This window comes from Mixophyes fleayi, chromosome 3 (genome assembly GCF_038048845.1).
Source record: "Mixophyes fleayi isolate aMixFle1 chromosome 3, aMixFle1.hap1, whole genome shotgun sequence".
Taxonomy (NCBI): domain Eukaryota; kingdom Metazoa; phylum Chordata; class Amphibia; order Anura; family Limnodynastidae; genus Mixophyes; species Mixophyes fleayi.
This window is the reverse complement of record NC_134404.1, coordinates 9,477,716-9,497,732: the sequence shown is the minus strand read 5'-3', so window position 1 is coordinate 9,497,732 and position 20,017 is coordinate 9,477,716. Positions and strand designations below refer to the sequence as shown.

The 20,017-nt window shown below is 42.9% G+C and overlaps 1 protein-coding gene across 4 annotated transcripts in view; it reads right to left on the bottom strand.

Annotated features, from left to right (window-relative positions):
- Positions 1 to 4,776: 4,776 nt before the first annotated feature.
- KIF3C (kinesin family member 3C) overlaps positions 4,777 to 20,017 on the bottom strand; it is a 68,136-nt gene continuing 52,895 nt past the window's right edge. The window contains exons 2-9 of one of the 4 annotated variants that reach the window (XM_075201076.1): positions 18,372 to 18,479; positions 16,593 to 16,715; positions 14,353 to 14,471; positions 13,890 to 14,006; positions 13,656 to 13,802; positions 11,906 to 12,017; positions 11,209 to 11,384; positions 4,777 to 10,921 (exon numbers count right to left, since the gene is read on the bottom strand). In XM_075201076.1, the coding sequence (XP_075057177.1) occupies positions 10,828 to 10,921; positions 11,209 to 11,384; positions 11,906 to 12,017; positions 13,656 to 13,802; positions 13,890 to 14,006; positions 14,353 to 14,471; positions 16,593 to 16,715; positions 18,372 to 18,479 (996 nt within the window). In that variant the 3' untranslated portion in view covers positions 4,777 to 10,827. The remainder of the gene's footprint in view (positions 10,922 to 11,208; positions 11,385 to 11,905; positions 12,018 to 13,655; positions 13,803 to 13,889; positions 14,007 to 14,352; positions 14,472 to 16,592; positions 16,716 to 18,371; positions 18,480 to 20,017) is intronic. The other 3 variants (XM_075201077.1, XM_075201078.1, XM_075201079.1) reach the window with 3 other exon arrangements.

The following is a 20,017-nucleotide window of genomic DNA, read 5'->3' as shown; positions in this document are numbered from 1 at the left end:
GGTAATTAACAGGGGTTATCCCACTGCTATTGATCAAAGGGAATGAGCAACAAGTATACAGTCACTTAAGACCCTACTTACTGGACAGAGCATAGACCAAGGCTTATTCACCTACATATATTTCCTTCAAATAGGTTTACTATACACTGTACTGTTTTCAGATTTCTTCCTGCCCTTCTGCATAAATAGTTATGTCCACCAGGTGGCAGTGTAATCCAATCACGGCGATTCATGATAGAAGAGTCTTGTTTGTTATCCAGCCTTTGAGTTGATCTGTAAACTATCACACATGATCACAGCATTTATGCTGCTGAACTATTACTGTAATGTTTAGTAATGACTTTTTAAGTGTACTAGAGGATAGTTATACCCTATACCTAGAGGAGATCCTGACACCCATCCTCAATCTAGAGGATAGTTATACCCTATACCTAGAGGAGATCCTGACACCCATGCTTATACTACACTGATCAGCAACAACATTAAAACCACTGACAAGTGAGGTGAATAACATTGATTATCTGGTTACAATGGCACCTGTCAAGGGGTAAGATATATTAGGCAGCAAGTGATCAGTCAGTGCTTGAAGTTGATCTGCTGGGAGCAGGAAAAATGGTCAAATGTAAGGATCTGAGCGACTATGACAAGGGCCAAATTGTGATGGTTCGACGACTGGTTCAGAGCATATTCAAATAGGCAGGTCTTGTGGCATGTTCCCGGTATGCAATGGTTAGTACCTACCAAAGTGGTCCAAAGAAAGAAAACCGGTGAACCAGTAACAGGGTCATGGGCGCCCAAGGGTCATTGATGCACGTGGGGAACGAAGGCGCCCGTCTTGTCTAATCCCACAGAAGAGCTACTGGAGCACAAATTTTTGACAAAGTTAATTCTGGCTATGATAGAAAGGTGTCAGAACTCACAGTAAATCACAGCTTGCTGCATATGGGGCTGCGTAGCCGAAGACTGGTCAGAGTGCCCGTGCTGACCCCTGTCCACTGCTGAATGCACCTACAATGGGCAAGTGAGCGCTAGCATTGGACCATGGAGAAATGGAAGAAGGTGGCCCGGTCTGATGAATCACATTTTCTTTTACATCATGTGGACAGCTGGGTGTGTGTGCATCGGAAGAGATGGCACCAGGATGCGCTATGGGAAGAAGGCAGCTGGCGGAGGCCGTGTGATGCTCTGGGAAATGTTCTGCTGGGAACCCTTGGGTCCTGGCATTAATGTGGATGTTTCTTTGACACGCACCACCTACCTTGGCTATACTATATAGAGGAGATCCCGATACCCATCGTTATACTATATATCTGGAGGAGATCCTGACACCCATGGTTATACTATATATCTGGAGGAGATCCTGACACCCATGGTTATACTATATATCTGGAGGAGATCCTGACACCCATGGTTATACTATATATCTGGAGGAGATTCTGACACACATGGTTATACTATATATCTAGAGGAGATCCCGACACCCATGGTTATACTATATATCTAGAGGAGATTCTGACACACATGGTTATACTATATATCTAGAGGAGATCCTGACACCCATGGTTATACTATATATCTGGAGGAGATTCTGACACACATGGTTATACTATATATCTAGAGGAGATCCTGACACCCATGGTTATACTATATATCTGGAGGACATCCTGACACCCATGGTTATACTATATATCTAGAGAACATCCTGACACCCATGGTGATACTATATATCTGGAGGAGATCCCGACACCCATGGTTATACTATATATCTGGAGGAGATCCTGACACCCATGGTTATACTATATATCTAGAGAACATCCTGACACCCATGGTTATACTATATATCTCGAGGACATCCTGACACCCATGGTGATACTATATATCTGGAGGAGATCCCGACACCCATGGTTATACTATATATCTGGAGATCATGACACCCATGGATATACTATATATATAGAGGAGATCCTGACACCCATGGTTATACTATATATCTAGAGAACATCCTGACACCCATGGTTATACTATATATCTAGAGTAGATCCTAACACCCATGGTTATACTATATATCTGGAGGAGATCCTGACACCCATGGTGATACTATATATCTCGAGGACATCCTGACACCCATGGTGATACTATATATCTGGAGGAGATCCTGACACCCATGGTTATACTATATATCTAGAGAACATCCTGACACCCATGGTTATACTATATATCTAGAGTAGATCCTAACACCCATGGTTATACTATATATCTGGAGGAGATCCTGACACCCATGGTTATACTATATATCTGGGGGAGATCCTGACACCCATGGTTATACTATATATTTGGGGGAGATCCTGACACACATGGTTATACTATATATCTGGGGGAGATCCTGACACCCATGGTTATACTATATATTTGGGGGAGATCCTGACACACATGGTTATACTATATATTTGGGGGAGATCCTGACACACATGGTTATACTATATATCTGGGGGAGATCCTGACACCCATGGTTATACTTTTCAAATATCAAACAGAGAAAAAAGAATGATCATCTGGGGCACTCAGAATGAAAGCAGCATAAACTTATACTTAATGTTGCTGTATATTGAAATCCTTAAAATTATTCTTTATTTGTAAATAGATTAAAATTGGTCTAGTAGCGAAATATAAAAAATGTAATGAATTGACACACTGAAATTAACAGAATACTGATAAAATAGACAATAATTCCTTGACAAGGAATTATTGTCTATTTTATCAGTATTCTGTTAATTTCAGTGTATATACTATATATCTCGAGGACATCCTGACACCCATGGTTATACTATATATCTCGAGGACATCCTGACACCCATGGTTATACTATATATCTAGAGGAGATCCTAACACCCATGGTTATACTATATATCTCGAGGACATCCTGACACCCATGGTTATACTATATATCTCGAGGACATCCTGACACTCATGGTTATACTATATATCTGGAGGACATCCTGACACCCATGGTTATACTATATATCTGGAGGACATCCTGACACCCATGGTTATACTATATATCTAGAGGAGATCCTAACACCCATGGTTATACTATATATCTCGAGGACATCCTGACACCCATGGTTATACTATATATCTCGAGGACATCCTGACACCCATGGTTATACTATATATCTTGAGGACATCCTGACACTCATGGTTATACTATATATCTGGAGGACATCCTAACACCCATGGTTATACTATATATCTCGAGGACATCCTGACACCCATGGTTATACTATATATCTCGAGGACATCCTGACACCCATGGTTATACTATATATCTTGAGGACATCCTGACACCCATGGTGATACTATATATGTAGAATACATCCTGACACTCATTTGTACCATATTTCTATTAGCACCTAGATCAGCTTTAGTTATCACAGGATCAGTGAATGCTGGGAACGGTAATCTCACCTAGAAATTAGATGCAGATATAATGTAACAGCTGAGCTGTGCGTCCCCCGTGTATACCAGTCACAAGAGATAGCCCTTCTATACAGCTACCATGGAGACCACATCCCTGAATAGACACTTGTTGCAGGCATGTTATATCTTCTTGTGTAGGGCTATAATAATGCTGCTGATTAACAACTCATCAACCACAATTTGTCATGAGTGATTCTAACTCAATTTAGGTCTGTCCAAGGATTAATTTCTAGAAATTCTGCTACTTCCCATTGACCTACAGTGTGACCTTCAGGGCAATTATCTGGAGCAAGGCATGAAATGCATCTAAAACATAGTAATTTCTCCAAGATTGCGTAATAAATCTATACTGTTATCACTGGGTTATCTCACCTCTATTATTAATATTAGGGTTCTATTTATATCTAGAAATATCACTGAAGTAGTATTTTGGGGTCACCAGATACTGTACTCCATTGTGGTCCTTCTCGTTTTTAAAGAGACATTGCTTTTAGACATTTCTTATTCCATAAAACCTGTATTGCGAGGTAGACTACCTGTGGCTCTGTTACTGTTGTGGCCCTACCCTTGTAGGCCACAACCAGCCCAGAATTAAAATTATTCTTACATCTGATAACAGCTAATAATTAGGCAGGGGTAAAGAAGACACCTGTCAGGCGCCATCCCTGCGACTCTTCGCCTATATAGGGACAGATGCCGGCTTCCTGGCAGTTCTGGTTGGTCAGCAACCATACGCACACACTGCACGCCCCATTGCTGGGCAATGAGACGCTATTCAGAGATCCGGCTGTTCCTGACATGACATATGCCGATATTCACATGGCCCCTCTCACCCATAAATAGGAGGCTGTGGCCCCATTAGGGTGTCAGAGTATCAGGTCCCCCTATGCTCCAGCACTCTTGTTCCTGCAACATGCATCTAATTGATCTCCTGGTTTCTGATTCGACTCCCTCTGACCCTGATTATCGGCTAGTCCCTTGGGCTCTGTTTCTTACTCATGGTATTGACCTCTGGCTTACTGACTACTCCTCTGGATCACCCTCTTGTACCTCACATCCCGTCTGACAACTTGGATCTCACCCGTAACTTCGTTGGTAGCTGGCTTGGAGAACCGCCACCTGCCTGTCTCTTGCGGTAACACCATATCTTCTTGCGGGGGTCCCTGGCAAAGACCAGAGGCGCGTTAGACTCTACGCCTCAAAGTTTAGCTGTGTCAATACCAACAAGTAGCCATCCTACTACCAGGTTTGTGACAACACCCTTTATGTTATCGGAGCATTACAGAAACACACCACAAACTCAGTACAACGATTATCATTTATTTTTCGTGTGAAGGGTACAAAGTCCAGCACTCCTCCGAGTTAGGTCAAGCAAACATTACACAGCTGTCCATCAAAATCTGAGAGTGGGGTGCTAGCCCCATCAGTATGTATATATAATATATATCTATATATGTATATGTCTTGTATACAGTATTCATATATATATAGTGACATTGTGTTATACCACCATACATGTCTGTGTACTTTCTACAGAGAGTCTGTCTAGTAACTGTAGTCAGGAAATCATTACAGGGGCACAAAAAACTCAACAAAATGACACATGTCCATATCTCCTGCCACACTACTATACTCTATACCATACTTGTATACGGCGTGTACCCATGCCAGAACGAGCACAAAAACCCAGGGGAAGAGGATGGTCAGTTATTTACACCCAGGAATCCTATTCCTGTCAGTCGTGTCACTGGTCAGTGTATGGGGGAGGAGTGCAGCATTGGTCAGTATAGGGGAGGGAGAGGAGTGCAGCATTGGTCAGTATCGGAGGAGGGTGAGGAGGGCGGCATTGGTCAGTTTAGGGGGAGGATGAGGAGGGCATCATTGGTCAGTATAGGAGGAGGGGCAGGAGTGCGGCATTGGTCATTATATGGGAAGGGAGAGGAGTGCAGCATTGGTCAGTATCGGAGGAGGGTGAGGAGGGCGGCATTGGTCAGTATACGGGAGGGAGAGGAGTGAAGCATTGGTCAGTATAGGAGGAGGGCGTCATTGGTCAGTATAGGAAGAGGGGCAGGAGTGCGGCATTGGTCATTATAGGGGAAGGGAGAGGAGTGCAGCATTGGTCAGTATCGGAGGAGGGCGGCATTGGTCAGTATAGGGGGAAGGAGAGGAGTGCGGCATTGGTCAGTATAGGGGGAGGGAGACGAGTGCGGCATTGGTCAGTATAGGAGGAGTGGGAGGAGTGCAGCATTGGTCAGTATAGGGGAAGGGAAAGGAGTGCGGCATTGGCCAGTATAGGAGGAGGGGGAGGAGTGCGGCATTGGTCAGTATAGGGGGAAGGAGACGAGTGCGGTATTAGCCAGTATAGGAGGAGGGGGAGAAGTGCGGCATTGGTCAATATAGGAGGAGAGAGAGGAGGGCGGCATTGGTCAGTATAGGGTAAGGGAGAGGAGTGCGGCATTGGTCAGTATAGGGGAAGGGAGAGGAGTGCGGCATTGGCCAGTATAGGAGGAGGGGGAGGAGTGCGGCATTGGCCAGTATAGGGTGAGGGGGAGGAGTGCGGCATTGGTCAGTATAGGAGGAGGGAGAGGAGTGCAGCATTGGTCAGTATAGGGGGAGGGAGAGGAGTGCGGCATTGGTCAGTATAGGGGGAGGGAGGGAGAGGAGTGCGGCAACTGACAATTGGCGGCTATCAGCAGAGAACAATGTCATCTACTATGAGGTATGATGAAGTGCTCTTTAAACTGATTGCGGATGTTTCTATGGAATATATGGAAGTTAGAAGTCAGAGTATTGGGATAGCATTTGCATACATCATACATTAATTAATGACCTCTGGAGCTGGGTGTGTATGGAAGTAAACTAGCAGCGTTTGAGCTTCTCAGAGAATTCAGCTCCCAATAGCTCCATATATTTGTCAGTTTGTGAGTGACCATTAATGAAGGTAATTGTACAAGTGTCTGCACAGACTATAACTCAATGACGAACACGTTTGGGTGATTATTTGATATATTTACACATTAATAAAGGATGCTTATTTGCACGTTCTTAATGTCTTTCACCGCTGAGCGCCTCTAACTCTCCTGTCTGTCTTTTCTGAGTATTCTGATTCAGGGAAGGGCCCCTAATGTTATTAGTGGTAGTAGTGACATATCAATGCGTGCAGACAGGTGTATCCTGTATTCTCATAACACCGAGCGGTGTACACTGTTAGGCCATCACTGGTGGGTGTGAGGGGATGGGCGACGTGTATAATATTTACAGGTATACAGGATGTATATGGAGATTAAATTCTCTGGTGGTCTCTCTCTTGGCCCCCCCAGTCAGTGTCTGTGTCACTGTCTGTCTGTAAGACGGATGGGAGCGTGCAGCAGAGGAGTGTGCAGGACTGGTGATAAGGGTACTATAATTATACAAAGTGCACAATCCAGACACTTAGCGGAACAGCAGATACGGAGGAAAGACCTGTGACAGTCTGATGTAGTGAGGACGGGTAATAGAGACATGTCACAGAGACATATAATAGCCAGATAATAGTGACAGTGGGTGCAGGAACCATATTCATTAAAATGCAGAACTAACACTGCACTAGGAACCAGAGCTATGAACTGCCTTGATCATTATCATATATATATAAATATATATAACACCATCATATTGTGTAGCGCTGTACAGAGAATATCATTCACATCAGTCCCTGCCCCATTGGAGCTTACAAACTTACAACCTAAATTCCCTACCACACACACACAGAAGCCAATAACCTCCCAGGGTGTATTTGGACTGCGTGGGAGGAAACCCACGGGGAGAACATACGAATCCACACAGGGCACTGGTCAGGAATCAAACACATGAACCCAGCACTGTGAGGCTGCAATACTAACCGCTGTGCCACCACGATGCCCTGCATGAATGCAAAGGGCCATCAGTCTATTGTGTGTTAGAGATAATAAGGAAACGGTCTCACTAATGAGCCATGCAGATTTGGAAAGCCCAGGTTACTGTAAATTGTGTTTTCATCCAAATTTTAGCCTTGCTCCCTGTGCCTAGAACTGTTGCCTGATGCTAAACATTAAAATATGATATCCCTGTGTGAATGTCCTCCTGGTTTTGCATGAGAAGTGGGCTGTCTTCTTGTCAAGCCAGGGAAGAAGAGAACTGGGCATGAGCATAAAGTCCCTGCCCATTGGCCAAATCAAATCTAGTTCTGATAGGTTGGTCAGAGCAGTCTTCCCGTTCTCCCATATTGACCACCCTCTGCTCAAACATCCACTAGGATTGCTACAGTATTTCACTTCTTAAAAGATCCTGACCGACGCCTATTGTCTGCTGTATCCTGTGACCAACAGATAAGAGCTTACACTCTGATTCGTTCTCCAGCTGTCCTGTGTTGAAACCAGCGTTTCTGTGTCAACGCTCTGCCCACTACCCAGCAGTCCTGACCCATAGTAAGTGGTCAGGAGGTACTAGCCAACCCACAGCAAAGAGGCGCTGCAGCAGCTACCCAGAAGCAGTTGTAGGTGCCGGTGAAGGAGCCTGGTGGTAGCGTCAGTGAGTGTCTGGTGGCCAAGTAACACCGGTAGAAGTGTTCAGTAGTGGCAGGTTACTGATAATAAGGCAATCTTAAGACTAATCAGAAAAAAACACAGATCAATAACGAGAAGACAGGGTGACAGACTAAGCCCATCCTGTCACAGGAGTCCTTTAAGTAGTCACTTACAGTGGATATAATTAGTAATTATTTTCCTTTTAGTACATAAGTTCAGAGTCGCCCACTTTGTAGGAGGTCCACATGGACGCCGCCAGTCAGGAAAAGCTGACATTGTTTATTTAATGTAAGGCAGTGAAAAATATTAATATGATTGACTTTGAAATGCATGAAAGGAGTTTAGACGTGCTTACACCTCATGCTTTATCTTGGATAACGATGACTTTGTTATATTAGACTGAAACTGCAGTTATAATTCCGCATGTAAGGACAACGCTCATCTGATGCATATATATATATATATATATATATATATATACTTAGCAATTTTATATCAATGATTAATACACATGCCACCTCAATGTTTTGGGGGAACCCCCATTATCATGTGAATTCACAAGTAAGGGTTTCCACTAAGCCATAAAAATAAATGGTATTGAATGGTATTAGTATGGGCACTGGGGATTCCTCCTCATCACGGCCTCATGGTCTTTCAGAATATCCCAATGCGGGAACCAATAGAATCCTAATGGGTAACCATGGTTTTTGAAGAATCTTACCATAACACTAACCAGGGAGAGCTGTTAGATGAAAACTCTTCACCCTGAAATACTAAAGGGACATTAGAATTTCCCTTCAGTATTGGTGGTCATTCCCTGCGAAGAAAAATAAACATTGCTCATAGAAGAACAGAAGGGCATAAAGATGAAACATTTAGGATATTAGCACTGTTATTTTGTGTATAAGTATATAGTTTATCCTGATGCCTACAGCTTTCCAGAGACAATAAATGGAAACGCTTCCATACCACAACAGCCATTGTTATATACCTCACTCTCGGCTGTTGTTTTCTGTTATCACCCATGCTGGGTTCTGGAAGGCTGCTAGAAGTGACCCTCAATGGGCGTACGGTGTAAGGATTCTGGTGTATTTGGGCCTCTTCCATGATCAAATATATTTATGCTGTAGATTGGTGAATACTGCTAGTTGGCCTTGTGTATGGAGCCACCTGCATTTGAGCAAGTCCTGAATTACAAACCCTGCTAATTTGCTAATCAGGAGATAATAGTTACAACAAGGGAGTGTGCTCCTGGCAGGCTATGTACTGTTCTATACACCACACGTGTCATTAGAGCATACAGCATCCAAGTCTTAACTCTCCACAGACAGGAGCCCCAGTGCATCCTGGGTAACATGGTGGGGTCATGTGCATCGTGGGTGTTTTGTATATACAACAAGACAGTAGGACAGACTTAGGCAACCTGTCCACTCTCTAGCTGATGTGGGAGCATACTGGGACTTGTAGTCCTACACCAGCTGGAGAGCCACAGGATTCCAAGCTCTACTGAAGAGTTTAGTGACTGCATAGAAATACTCAACTTATTGCACACAATATTATATTAGTTTGCAGGTGATTGGAAAACTCCCAATACATTTCTTGGAATCACGTTGTAAGATGTTGAGGACTGAGACATGGATCTATTACATGCCCAGAATTGTATGCACTTTGCTTTCATATAGTGGTTTATGCCATAAAGGTTGCAACATAAAACAACATTAATTTCAAGTAATAAAAAAGGGTCAAGTTGTCTGTTTTAGATGTGCAAACAGCTCTGATTCTCCATGCTGTGTTATAGACCGTCTTAGTCTTACAGTGAACATCGTCTTCTGCCTGGGACTTCCCCTGTCCCTTCATCCTAAATACCGCAATGTCCAATTCTGCCCATAACTGAAAGGAGTCCTCCCGTTCCTTATATGATGCCTCTTGGTGATTTAGTCATATCCTGAGCCTAACAACGGAAGATCTGTTTTTAACTCCTAACATTGAGAAGTCTCCAACCTACGCCATTTTTACTACCCGACGGTAGTAACCAAGCCTGAGCCACAAGAGAGAAAGCGAGGCGATAAGAAATTGCATTGGCAACATTCCATTTGGTCAAAGGCTTGATGACCAAGCGTGACCAGTGATATCCAACCAGTAATAACTTTCCATGATGAAAAGGACCTGTCTGTGGGACCGCCATCTACAATCTTGTACCTGAAGGCTTTTACCAGAAGACAAGCGGTAGGATTGAGAAGCCTTTGCATTAAGGCACTGGCGTTTGAAGTGTAAGCCTCAGAGGAATTCACAACAGGAATAAATCGTGCCTCATATGCTGGACTACACGCTTCTGGAGAAGAGAATGGAAACCACCCATCCTGTTGAGCAGAGAGACGTCAGTGAGCAAATAAAGACAGAAGCTTCGCCACTAGATTTACAAGTACAGTGTATATTGAGGCCTCCATCAGGTAATATTACCTACAAAACCATTGAGATTGCCTTCAGGTAGCAGAACGATGCACAACAATCAAATCACAGTCTTTAAGCAAAATCCTGGGTTCATTAAGATAAAGTCCCAAGCACCCGTTCTGGAGTGAAAGGTGCAATAAACCATCAGCGTGGACTTTCCACAGAAACAATAAATAAATAAATATATTCCTTAAATAAACGTCTTTACATCTTCCACGCTGAGGTGTCATCTCCAGGCAGTTAGGCAGAAGAACGATAGTGGTGAGAACCCAGTTGTCCACTCCTCATTCTGTTGGAAGCAAAGCCTGGCATAAAGGGTAATGCGCGTGGGTGGAGCTGTCAGGTAAGCTGGGTGTCACTCGTGAGTAGGAGACAGAGGGCGCCTTTGGCTGCTCGTGGATAAGGAGATATGGGTGGTTGAAGACGGGAGAGGTCGAGGCTGCTGACACCTGTAGCCGGAAACATAGTTGTAATTGTAGTCTTACAATATCATAAGAAAATACTGCAATACATTTTCTACTATGATAATTCATGATTCATGATTTCATTGTACCTCCTGTTCCACTTAACCATCCAGGTAGAACATTGTGAACATAGATGAGGAACCTAGGTAGGATCCATTGACCTGAATTAATCAGCGTTGACATAGTCAACTCAACGATTCAGAATCTATTTTGACGTGGCCAGTGGGGCCTGGTATCGTATATTCGAGAGTACATCTCAGGTCTTTACTCACCAAGACCTAGACTTTCTGACCCGTGCAGCAGCTGGACGCTCCAAAAGACTGTCAAGGCGAGTAAGCCTCTCAAGATGGATAGCTCTTGGGTCCTGGTCACCCCGATCCTTAGAGAAGTCCATTTCAAACACAGCCGGTGGTGTCAAGTCCAACTCAAGGAACATGATGTTCTCAGCCTTTGAAAGAAGAACCAGCACGGTCATTACAGGTGTATAGTACAGGTCAATATCAGCACACAAGTGAAAATCATACTGGTTGGGTACGCTTTACCGATGTCCACTACTCCGACATGGAGAAGGCCTACAAAGAAAATCCGAAAGTATGCTTTAAATTTCTATTGACAGACGTCGCAATGACGTCACCCTGCAGTGCCGAACACTTCTCCAATCGGCATCACTTGCTGTTAGCTTGGTGCTCCCATTGGAGATCTCCAGCGTCGGGTTGAAGGTAAGTGTGTTTCTTTTCCAATCGGTTTTTCATAATTTCGGATTTTCTTTGTAGGGCTTCTCCATGTTGGAATAGTGGTAATATTAAAACGATTACCACTGAATAATACATATGGTCAGCATAAGCCTTTATAGCTGCAGCCTCGTAGAGATCCTATATGCTGGTAGCACATCGACATTGAAGATGTTAGACTAGACACACGCGGTAGTTAAATCAGTGTAATATAAACAGTAGCAGTATTGATACTTACCCGGTACCTCGGGTGATAGCCCATCACCATGGCAACCCTAGCATACTGACTGATAGGCCTTTTGTATCCCACGGCCGAGGACGGGCGTCTCTTCATCGTGCTGGCGCTTCCGCTGAAAAACAACACGTAACATGTGAGTACTAAGCCGTACACTGTGAGGACACACGTTGTATGATGTAAGACAATATGGAATGGGAGTGACTGTGCAGAGGAGACAGTTCGAAGAGTATTATATTCTATACAGTGTTCTTATCAGTTGTGGAAAAAATGTCTATACCTAAGAGATTCAAAATACTTCCTAATTGTTCTTTCTATAGAGAAAAAGAACAGTAAATGGTTAATCGTTATTTATCCTCACATCCCACCTAGAGACGCTGGGATTGTCATCTGGGCTGTAGTCTAACACAGAAACAGGAATACGGTAGGCTCACAGCTAGCACATTAATTGTATGAGGAGCCAGATATACCTGTAGAGAACAGATTTATGAGGGGGTGGCAGGCAGGGTATGTGCCTGAGGATCACATTAGTGTGTAGTGTGACGTCGCACCAATGCCAGGCGGTAGTGTATCTAGGCAGAAGGTTCATGTAGATCAGAGGAGATGTCTTTCCATTGTCCATGCTTCAGTGGCATCAGCATTAGGTCCTGTGACCCAGCACAGACCCTAAACACTACTCCTTCCCCTGGTCTTCACCATCACGGAAAGGAAGATCCCTCTCTCATATCCAGAATCATAAGAAACACAACCAGAAGAAACATTGCTAGCAGGTCAGGCTACAATATATATATATATATATATATATATATATATATATATATATATGGGTCAGCTGTTCTAATCTTTTATCCCTCTGATAAAAGTTTGTTAAGTATGGCAAAATGCGTAAGGATCCCATGGTGCAACACTGGGTCCTGTGATCTTCAGGACTGATGTGGGACTGGTTAATTGTCCCTAGGGCCTCTGCACCTCTAGATGCTAACAACTGAATAAGCAGGTTTTTGGGAAGCAGGAGACAGTTGATAATGTTTCTCCTACTCTCAATCCTCCAGGTTTCACCCTGACATTACAAGTGATCATGGTTAATAAACCTGCTGAGACCACGGTTGATTCGGACATTTGCTCCTTATTGATCATCTGTAGAAACTAAATAATTTCTGCCAGTTTTTTCCCGGGTATAGATTTGTTGAGATTGATGTAGACCTATTTTAAGGATTCCAGTTTGGTCCCTTTTTTTTATTTGCATATGTTTTATCTGAATATAAAAATTGCTGCTCTTAATGTTTATTATGGTTGTGTTTTATTGGGTATTATCTGTAGGAAGATACCAGCCTCCTGTAAGAGCTGCTGAAATCTAGGAAATATACTAAGCACCTGTTAGGATTTATATTTTTGTTTTTTTACATCTCCAGAATCAACTGTTCGCTTACCTCTAAATTACATAATGCCTCTTATACCTTAAATGGCTACAGGCCTTTATAGAGCAGGTGATTCCGGTCAACACCTCTAACCCTCCCCCGCCACAAGAAATACGTCTATTCTCAGCTGTTTCACTCGCACACTGGATGACTTTAATGCTCACCTGTCACCTGCGCAAAGTGTAAAGTGGAGGGAGCAATATTGAGGATGGAATAGGTAGGCATGAGAATTCAGCCCATACGTTCACTTGGGACTAGTGACACTGTTGAGCTACAAAGTCACAAGTCTCAGTGATTGGACAAGTGCTAACCAATCAGATGTAGCTTTCACTCACACGCCTTCTGTCCTAGCTGTTTGAATGTCATGGTTGCTCCAATCCTCCATGCATTGAATCCCGGAGTCCTCTTGGACTCGGTAACAGCTACAGTGGGTGGGTGTTGTCCTAATGTGGGCAGCCTCTTTACCCTGTGTGAGCCGTGATCTAGATCATAGAATCATGTTTTATAGGAGTTCCTGAGACATGTTTATAAAGAAGATGAATTGTGGAGAGGACAGTGGAAGAACTTACTTTCCTGGAGGTACGAGAGGCTGAAACTTCCACTGGTCCTCCTCAGTATCATAGTAAAGACGGTTCATGATCTTGTTCTTTTCTTCCGGAGGAATAAAGTTTTCAATGATCAAATACCTGAGTGTAAAATAATGTTGAGTGGACATTAATGACATTCCAGATATGTACAGAAGTGTGGTCTGAAGGGACATAGCTGTCAGTCACTTGCAAAGAAAACAAACTGAATAGTCGAGAACTGCAAATGATTGACAGTTACCTCCACTTAGACCACAGATATAAAATAGGTACAATGCCTCCCTCAATCCTCAACCAGCCCCAACGTGTTGAGAAGTTGACCTGAATATCTGTACAATATATGTCATTGTAAGTCTTATACTGTAGTTTTCGGCATTCATCACATAACAGATAAAACTTCAGGCACCAGACAGGATTCCTGGAATGAATACGCGGTTCTTGGACTCACTTGAATTTCAGTTCCCGCGTCTGCTCGTTCTGTGCCTGCTCCAGGTCTTGTCTCACGCGCACATACTCATCATGCTGGTCCTGGATCTCCCCCTTCACAGCCTGGAGCTTGGCATAGAGCTGAAAGCACAAAGGAGACTTATTAATCCGCTCTGCGCAGACTGTACATTTTGCTGGTGTTTCCTACGCCCGCGTTCTTCAAGGCACCATTCAGAAGCCTGTTTTCTGGTAGTTATTATTCTGTCGCTCACACACAGGAAGAGTTTCTACAGCTTTGGAAATTCAGGCACTAACATTGCACTGAACGGCAGCAACCAATCAGCAATCACCTTTCATTTGTCTAGTGCAAGCTCGACAAGGAAACACAGCGTCTAATTGATTGCATGTTAATAAATGGTAGTCAGTGAGCTCCTATTGAATATTACGCACTAGAAAGCAAATGTCTGAACGCATGTAGGTAATGTACATACAGTCATCCCATCCAAGCTCTGGGTGTCTCAGAGGTACATGATTTTTCGCCGTATGACTTTCTCCAGCTACAGGGCAGATGTAAGTGCTGACTGATAGTGATGACTGATACGTGTACAGAACATGTGTATACAAGTAAGAGAAATATGCATTTTATGTACAGTACATATTAGCAACATCCTGATTTGTGTATTTCATTTTATAGCAAAAAAAAAATAATATATGGTTTTTTTAATGTATTTTTTTTAATGATTACAGTGTTGTTTAGCCCATCTCTGGACAGAGGTGAAGGAGTGATGTGGGCTGGTGTCTGACAATCAGTAAACCAGCCTGGAGCAGAGATATTCGGGATACCTTGTGTGCAGCATCTCTCCAGCAATTAGGGAACCAACACACAAGGACTCAGTCCTAGATTTAGTACTCGCAAAACCTTTAGACATTAACCAGGTATCGCTGCAGTACAAGTAGAATAGGAATCGCCTACAAAGGCATCTTACGTCCACCAGCGGTTACCCCTCCACCCCTCCCTTCCCCCTCGGGTTTTAGCCTTAAGATTCTTCACTTTGTTTTGCTCCTTTCACCAGTTTATTAACCTCGGCTTTCTTTTCCTATTTATCTTACTAATGTATCTGGAATAAAGTCCGGTTGTATTTAGTAAGACATTTTTTTAGTTTATACCACTGGCCCTGCACTTTACCTATCAATCCTCAGCCTGTGTCACCTTTCATGTATAGGGCAAAACAAAGAAGAGAAGCCTATTAGCATTTTTGCCCGGAAATAGGTCTTTTTCGGCTTGATAAACCCACCCCATAATATGAAACCTGCCTGTAGGAGGGAACTCGGGGGTCTAGTAACCATCGGCCAGTGTTGTGGAATATGCAGAACTGCACCACAACAGGGGTTAGACAATTTAGAAAGGACAACTGTAGTCAGATGACAAATCACATCGGTGACTGACCAGTGTGGAGCAAGGACAGAACATTATTATAGGAAGAGGAAGCCAAGATTGACAGGTTAGGAAGGAGCAACTCAAAGGGGTATATTTACTAAACTGCAGGTTTGAAAAAGTGGAGATATTGCCTATAGCAACCAATCAGATTCCAGTTATCATTTATTTAGTACATTCTACAACATGACAGCTAGAATCTGATTGGTTGCTATAGGCAACATCTCCACTTTTTCAAACCCACTGTTTGGTAAATATACAACAAAGGGAGGAATGATAAAGGGTAAAAAAATTAATGGAGTGAATATTTTGAAGGACACAAAACATTGCGTACTGCCTAAATAACTATTTTTGCTCTGTATTTACTGTTCAAAATTCAAAGGGGTCATCCACACTAGAGGAAGGGAAATATATACCTTACTGTACAGTAGAGACAAATATATTTACTACAGAAGAGGTCTAGTATTATGTGTACTACAGACGTACGTCCCCTTACACCTGGTGAGGAGGATCAGACAGGGACAGCAATCTGAGGCTGAGTACCCTACAGCCATGATCACATAACTGGGACAGAATTAGACATGGACGCATCCCCAGATATGCGCATATCTCTTGCAAGTGCCGGAGGGCTGCTGGAATGATAATCAGTCGCTTGTGATTGGATGGATTAGTATTGGCCCCTCCGGCAGATTATCATCTTCATTAGTTTCCTGGCTATGTACTGTTTGAAAGATTCTAAAGTCTTTATTCTGTGATTTTGGGCCAGAGTACACTATATTTAATGAGATAGACTGACTACTCGGACAGCACACATTGCTTGCTCCCACCTTTTTCAGTTTCTTGGTCTTCATCTCGACCTCCTGCTGTAGGGACGTGTAGGTTCCTCTCAGTTCCACGGTCTCCTCATCCCTCAGGAGCACCTGCTGCTGAATCTCCCGCTCACGCCGCTTCTGTAAAGAGGAAGAAACGGGGTACAGATGATGAATTATAATTTTATAATGTGATCCTCTTGCAGCCACCGAACCTGCACCCGTGTGGCCAATGTGGGTTTTACGGAAGACAATAACATATCTCATTTTTCAGAAAGAAATGAACGTATGAGTATGTCTTCAGTATGGGGGTGCCCACAGATTTCTGGAAAGGAGAAGGGCATTTATCTAGGGTGCATGCCGCACAAGCTACAATATATGTTTGACTACCTGCTCACCTTGCAGATACCTGAGCCATCTATCTCTTTAATAGTCTATGTTTCTCTATTGCAGACAACGATCTGCCCATGTGGATATGCAGTGTCCATTCTTTCCCCCTCTCCTGGCCCACAGCCCAGCCCTAGAAATGGGTGAACTGCCTCCTGTAAGAATCCTGCACTCTCAGTCCTGCTGCTCCCATTACTGGCACTGAGAGGAGCAGTGCAGAGAATGAAGACTCCACACTAGGAGTAAATCACCCATGTCTGCCATATTGGAGGGAGAACAATGTGATTGGTTAACCAAACTCTGATCACTTTACAGCCACCAGACTGCTAAGGCCCTTCAAGCATGGGGGGGGGGGGGTCCAGTCCTGTGGAAAGTTGCACCCCTGACTCTTTGTCAGTCCCCCACCCCTCCCCAACAATAGCAGTTACTATTAGATCCATGTCAGTATTCGGTTATTCCAAGCAAGGACCCAGATTCTGAATAAATCACATTTGTAGGTAGTTATGTTCAGTGTCTGTAGGAAGAGCAGTCTACGTTTAGCTGTTTTGTATTGTGATTTATAACCCCCATCCTCTTGTGTTGAATAGAGCCCAGTCTGCATTACTCCGGTGATACATTGTGACAACCTCTGTATTGTGACAATGTTCCAAAGTTCAATTGTAGCTAAACGGATCCGTTCACAAACCCAGAGTGTGTTCTCCAGTCATTCTCATTAGTCTTTGTATTGAATAGACTTGTTCATCGTCGCTGTATCATTCGGCATCTACTATACATAGTACTCCTCCACCTTTCTGTAAATAATCACTTCCCATAACAGACCCTAGATGGAATCTTATGGGATACAGCAGTGTACAATGGTGGCATTTAATAATGTGATCAATCAGCAGACAGAAATGTCAGCCTGTAATATTAATGTATATATTATTAATGTTTTTTTGTATTAGTATGTAAGGTTATTCTTGTGGACTTGTCACATAGTAATGTAATCTGTAAGGCGATAATATTGTGATCTGCGAGGGGATAGTAATGTGATTTGCGAGGGGATAGTAATGTAATCTTGGAGGGGATAGTAATGTAATCTTGGAGGGGATAGTAATGTAATCTTGGAGGGGATAGTAATGTAATCTGTGAGGGGATAGTAATGTAATCTTGGAGGGGATAGTAATGTAATCTTGGAGGGGATAGTAATGTAATCTTGGAGGGCATAGTAATGTAATCTTGGAGGGGATAGTAATGTAATCTGCGAGGGGATAGTAATGTAATCTTGGAGGGGATAGTAATGTAATCTTGAAGGGGATAGTAATGTAATCTTGGAGGGGATAGTAATGTAATCTTGGAGGGGATAGTAATGTAATCTGCGAGGGGATTGAATATAAACTTTCACAATGAAGATGTTCCTTGCTCTCTCACCTGCTCGGCAATCTCCTGCCTCTTTATCTCCAACATCTTCTGCTGCTCATTGGTATGGTCCATGATGTTCTTTCCTCCAATTAGAAGCTTGCTCTCCATCGCCTGTGTCTCAACAAGAAGTAAAGAATAATCAATCAAGGGACATTGCTCATGTCAGTACTTAGCTACGTATGTTATAAGGAACCTTTTATCAAGAAACTATAAGTTTAAAAATAATAATTAAAAAAAATAATCATAATTTCATTGGGATATAATCACCAGGCACATGTTCAAAATGGAGAGCTTCCTTTATCAAGGTACATGTTCCACATCTAACAACAAAATAAATTGGCATATATTTATATAACCAAAACTTATTGCCATCATAAAACTGATGAGATCAGAGCAGACCTTAATGAAATCCATATGCTGTAAACATGATTAATGTCCACCAATCACAGACTATATACTCCCAGTAAAAGCCAAGGAAACAGCTATATAATAAAGCGTCATGTGTACATATCACATACGTTGATGGAAGTGTCGCATTTAGAGAAGATAGAGTCTATGGACTCACATGTCTGTAAACAAACACCGCAAATAGGCGGACCTGACCGGGAACAATTTGAACCTTTGAGAAACGAGTGAATAATGTCTGCCAACTAAACTGTAAAATGTCCTAGTTACCATACTCTGTAAACAAACAACAAATGAGGCATATCTCAATCAAAATCAAAAAAATGGCAGAGTAATAAAGAAACAAAATGATATGACAAATGTAAAAAGGTAACAACATAATTTGATTGACTAACATGTATGTAAATATCGAAGTGACTGCCATGTCAATGACAAAAGAAATAGAAACAAGAAAAAAAAACCAAGACAGATCAAAACAAGTCCCCATTGGTAATAAATAATAGTAGATCTTGAGTATACAGACTCCCCAATATTTTATCCAGTAGGTTTCCCGTCACCCTGCCCCCTCTCTATGACGTGGAAGCTCCATGAGGATATGATCCCCAGCTCGGCTTATTGTCTGTCACATTTGAATACACAGTTACAGTCTGATCAATAAACGTCTCTCTAATGGCAGATTTATGACTATACGATGCCATTAGTGCTCTGAGGGTTCCCCCTACATTAGGTACATAAAGCCACATGAGCACTCAATACAGTAAACCACATATGAGGAATTACAGTTGTACCACAGGGAAGCTCTTATAGTACACGTTGTACCCTGCACCTGATGGGGCGTATTCACACCAAAGGTTTCTATTTATTAATGGGTGTGCCCTAGATCCTGGTAAGTCTGGATAATGTGCAAGATTTAGGGCTTTTCCTTATTCTCCGGGGGGGAGACTATTGCCGGCAGTAGCTGTCTCCGGAGGCCTCCAGCCAATTGCCAAGAAGCCTATTTACCATGTACACGGCAGTAGAAGTGCCGCCGCCGTCCTCCTGCCCGGGCTCTGAAATAGGAGAAATTCTTTATTGTTGCGATAAAACGTTTTTCCTCTTTTTTTGAAAATAAATGTGTTTTTTTTTGTTCCAACTTTTACAATTTTTTATAATCTATTCTTTTTAGTTTAACCTAAGCCCAGACTTCTAGTCCCAGTGAACCCCTGACCGTCCTGGCGAGTGTTAATACCCCTCTTACCGCTGACAACCTG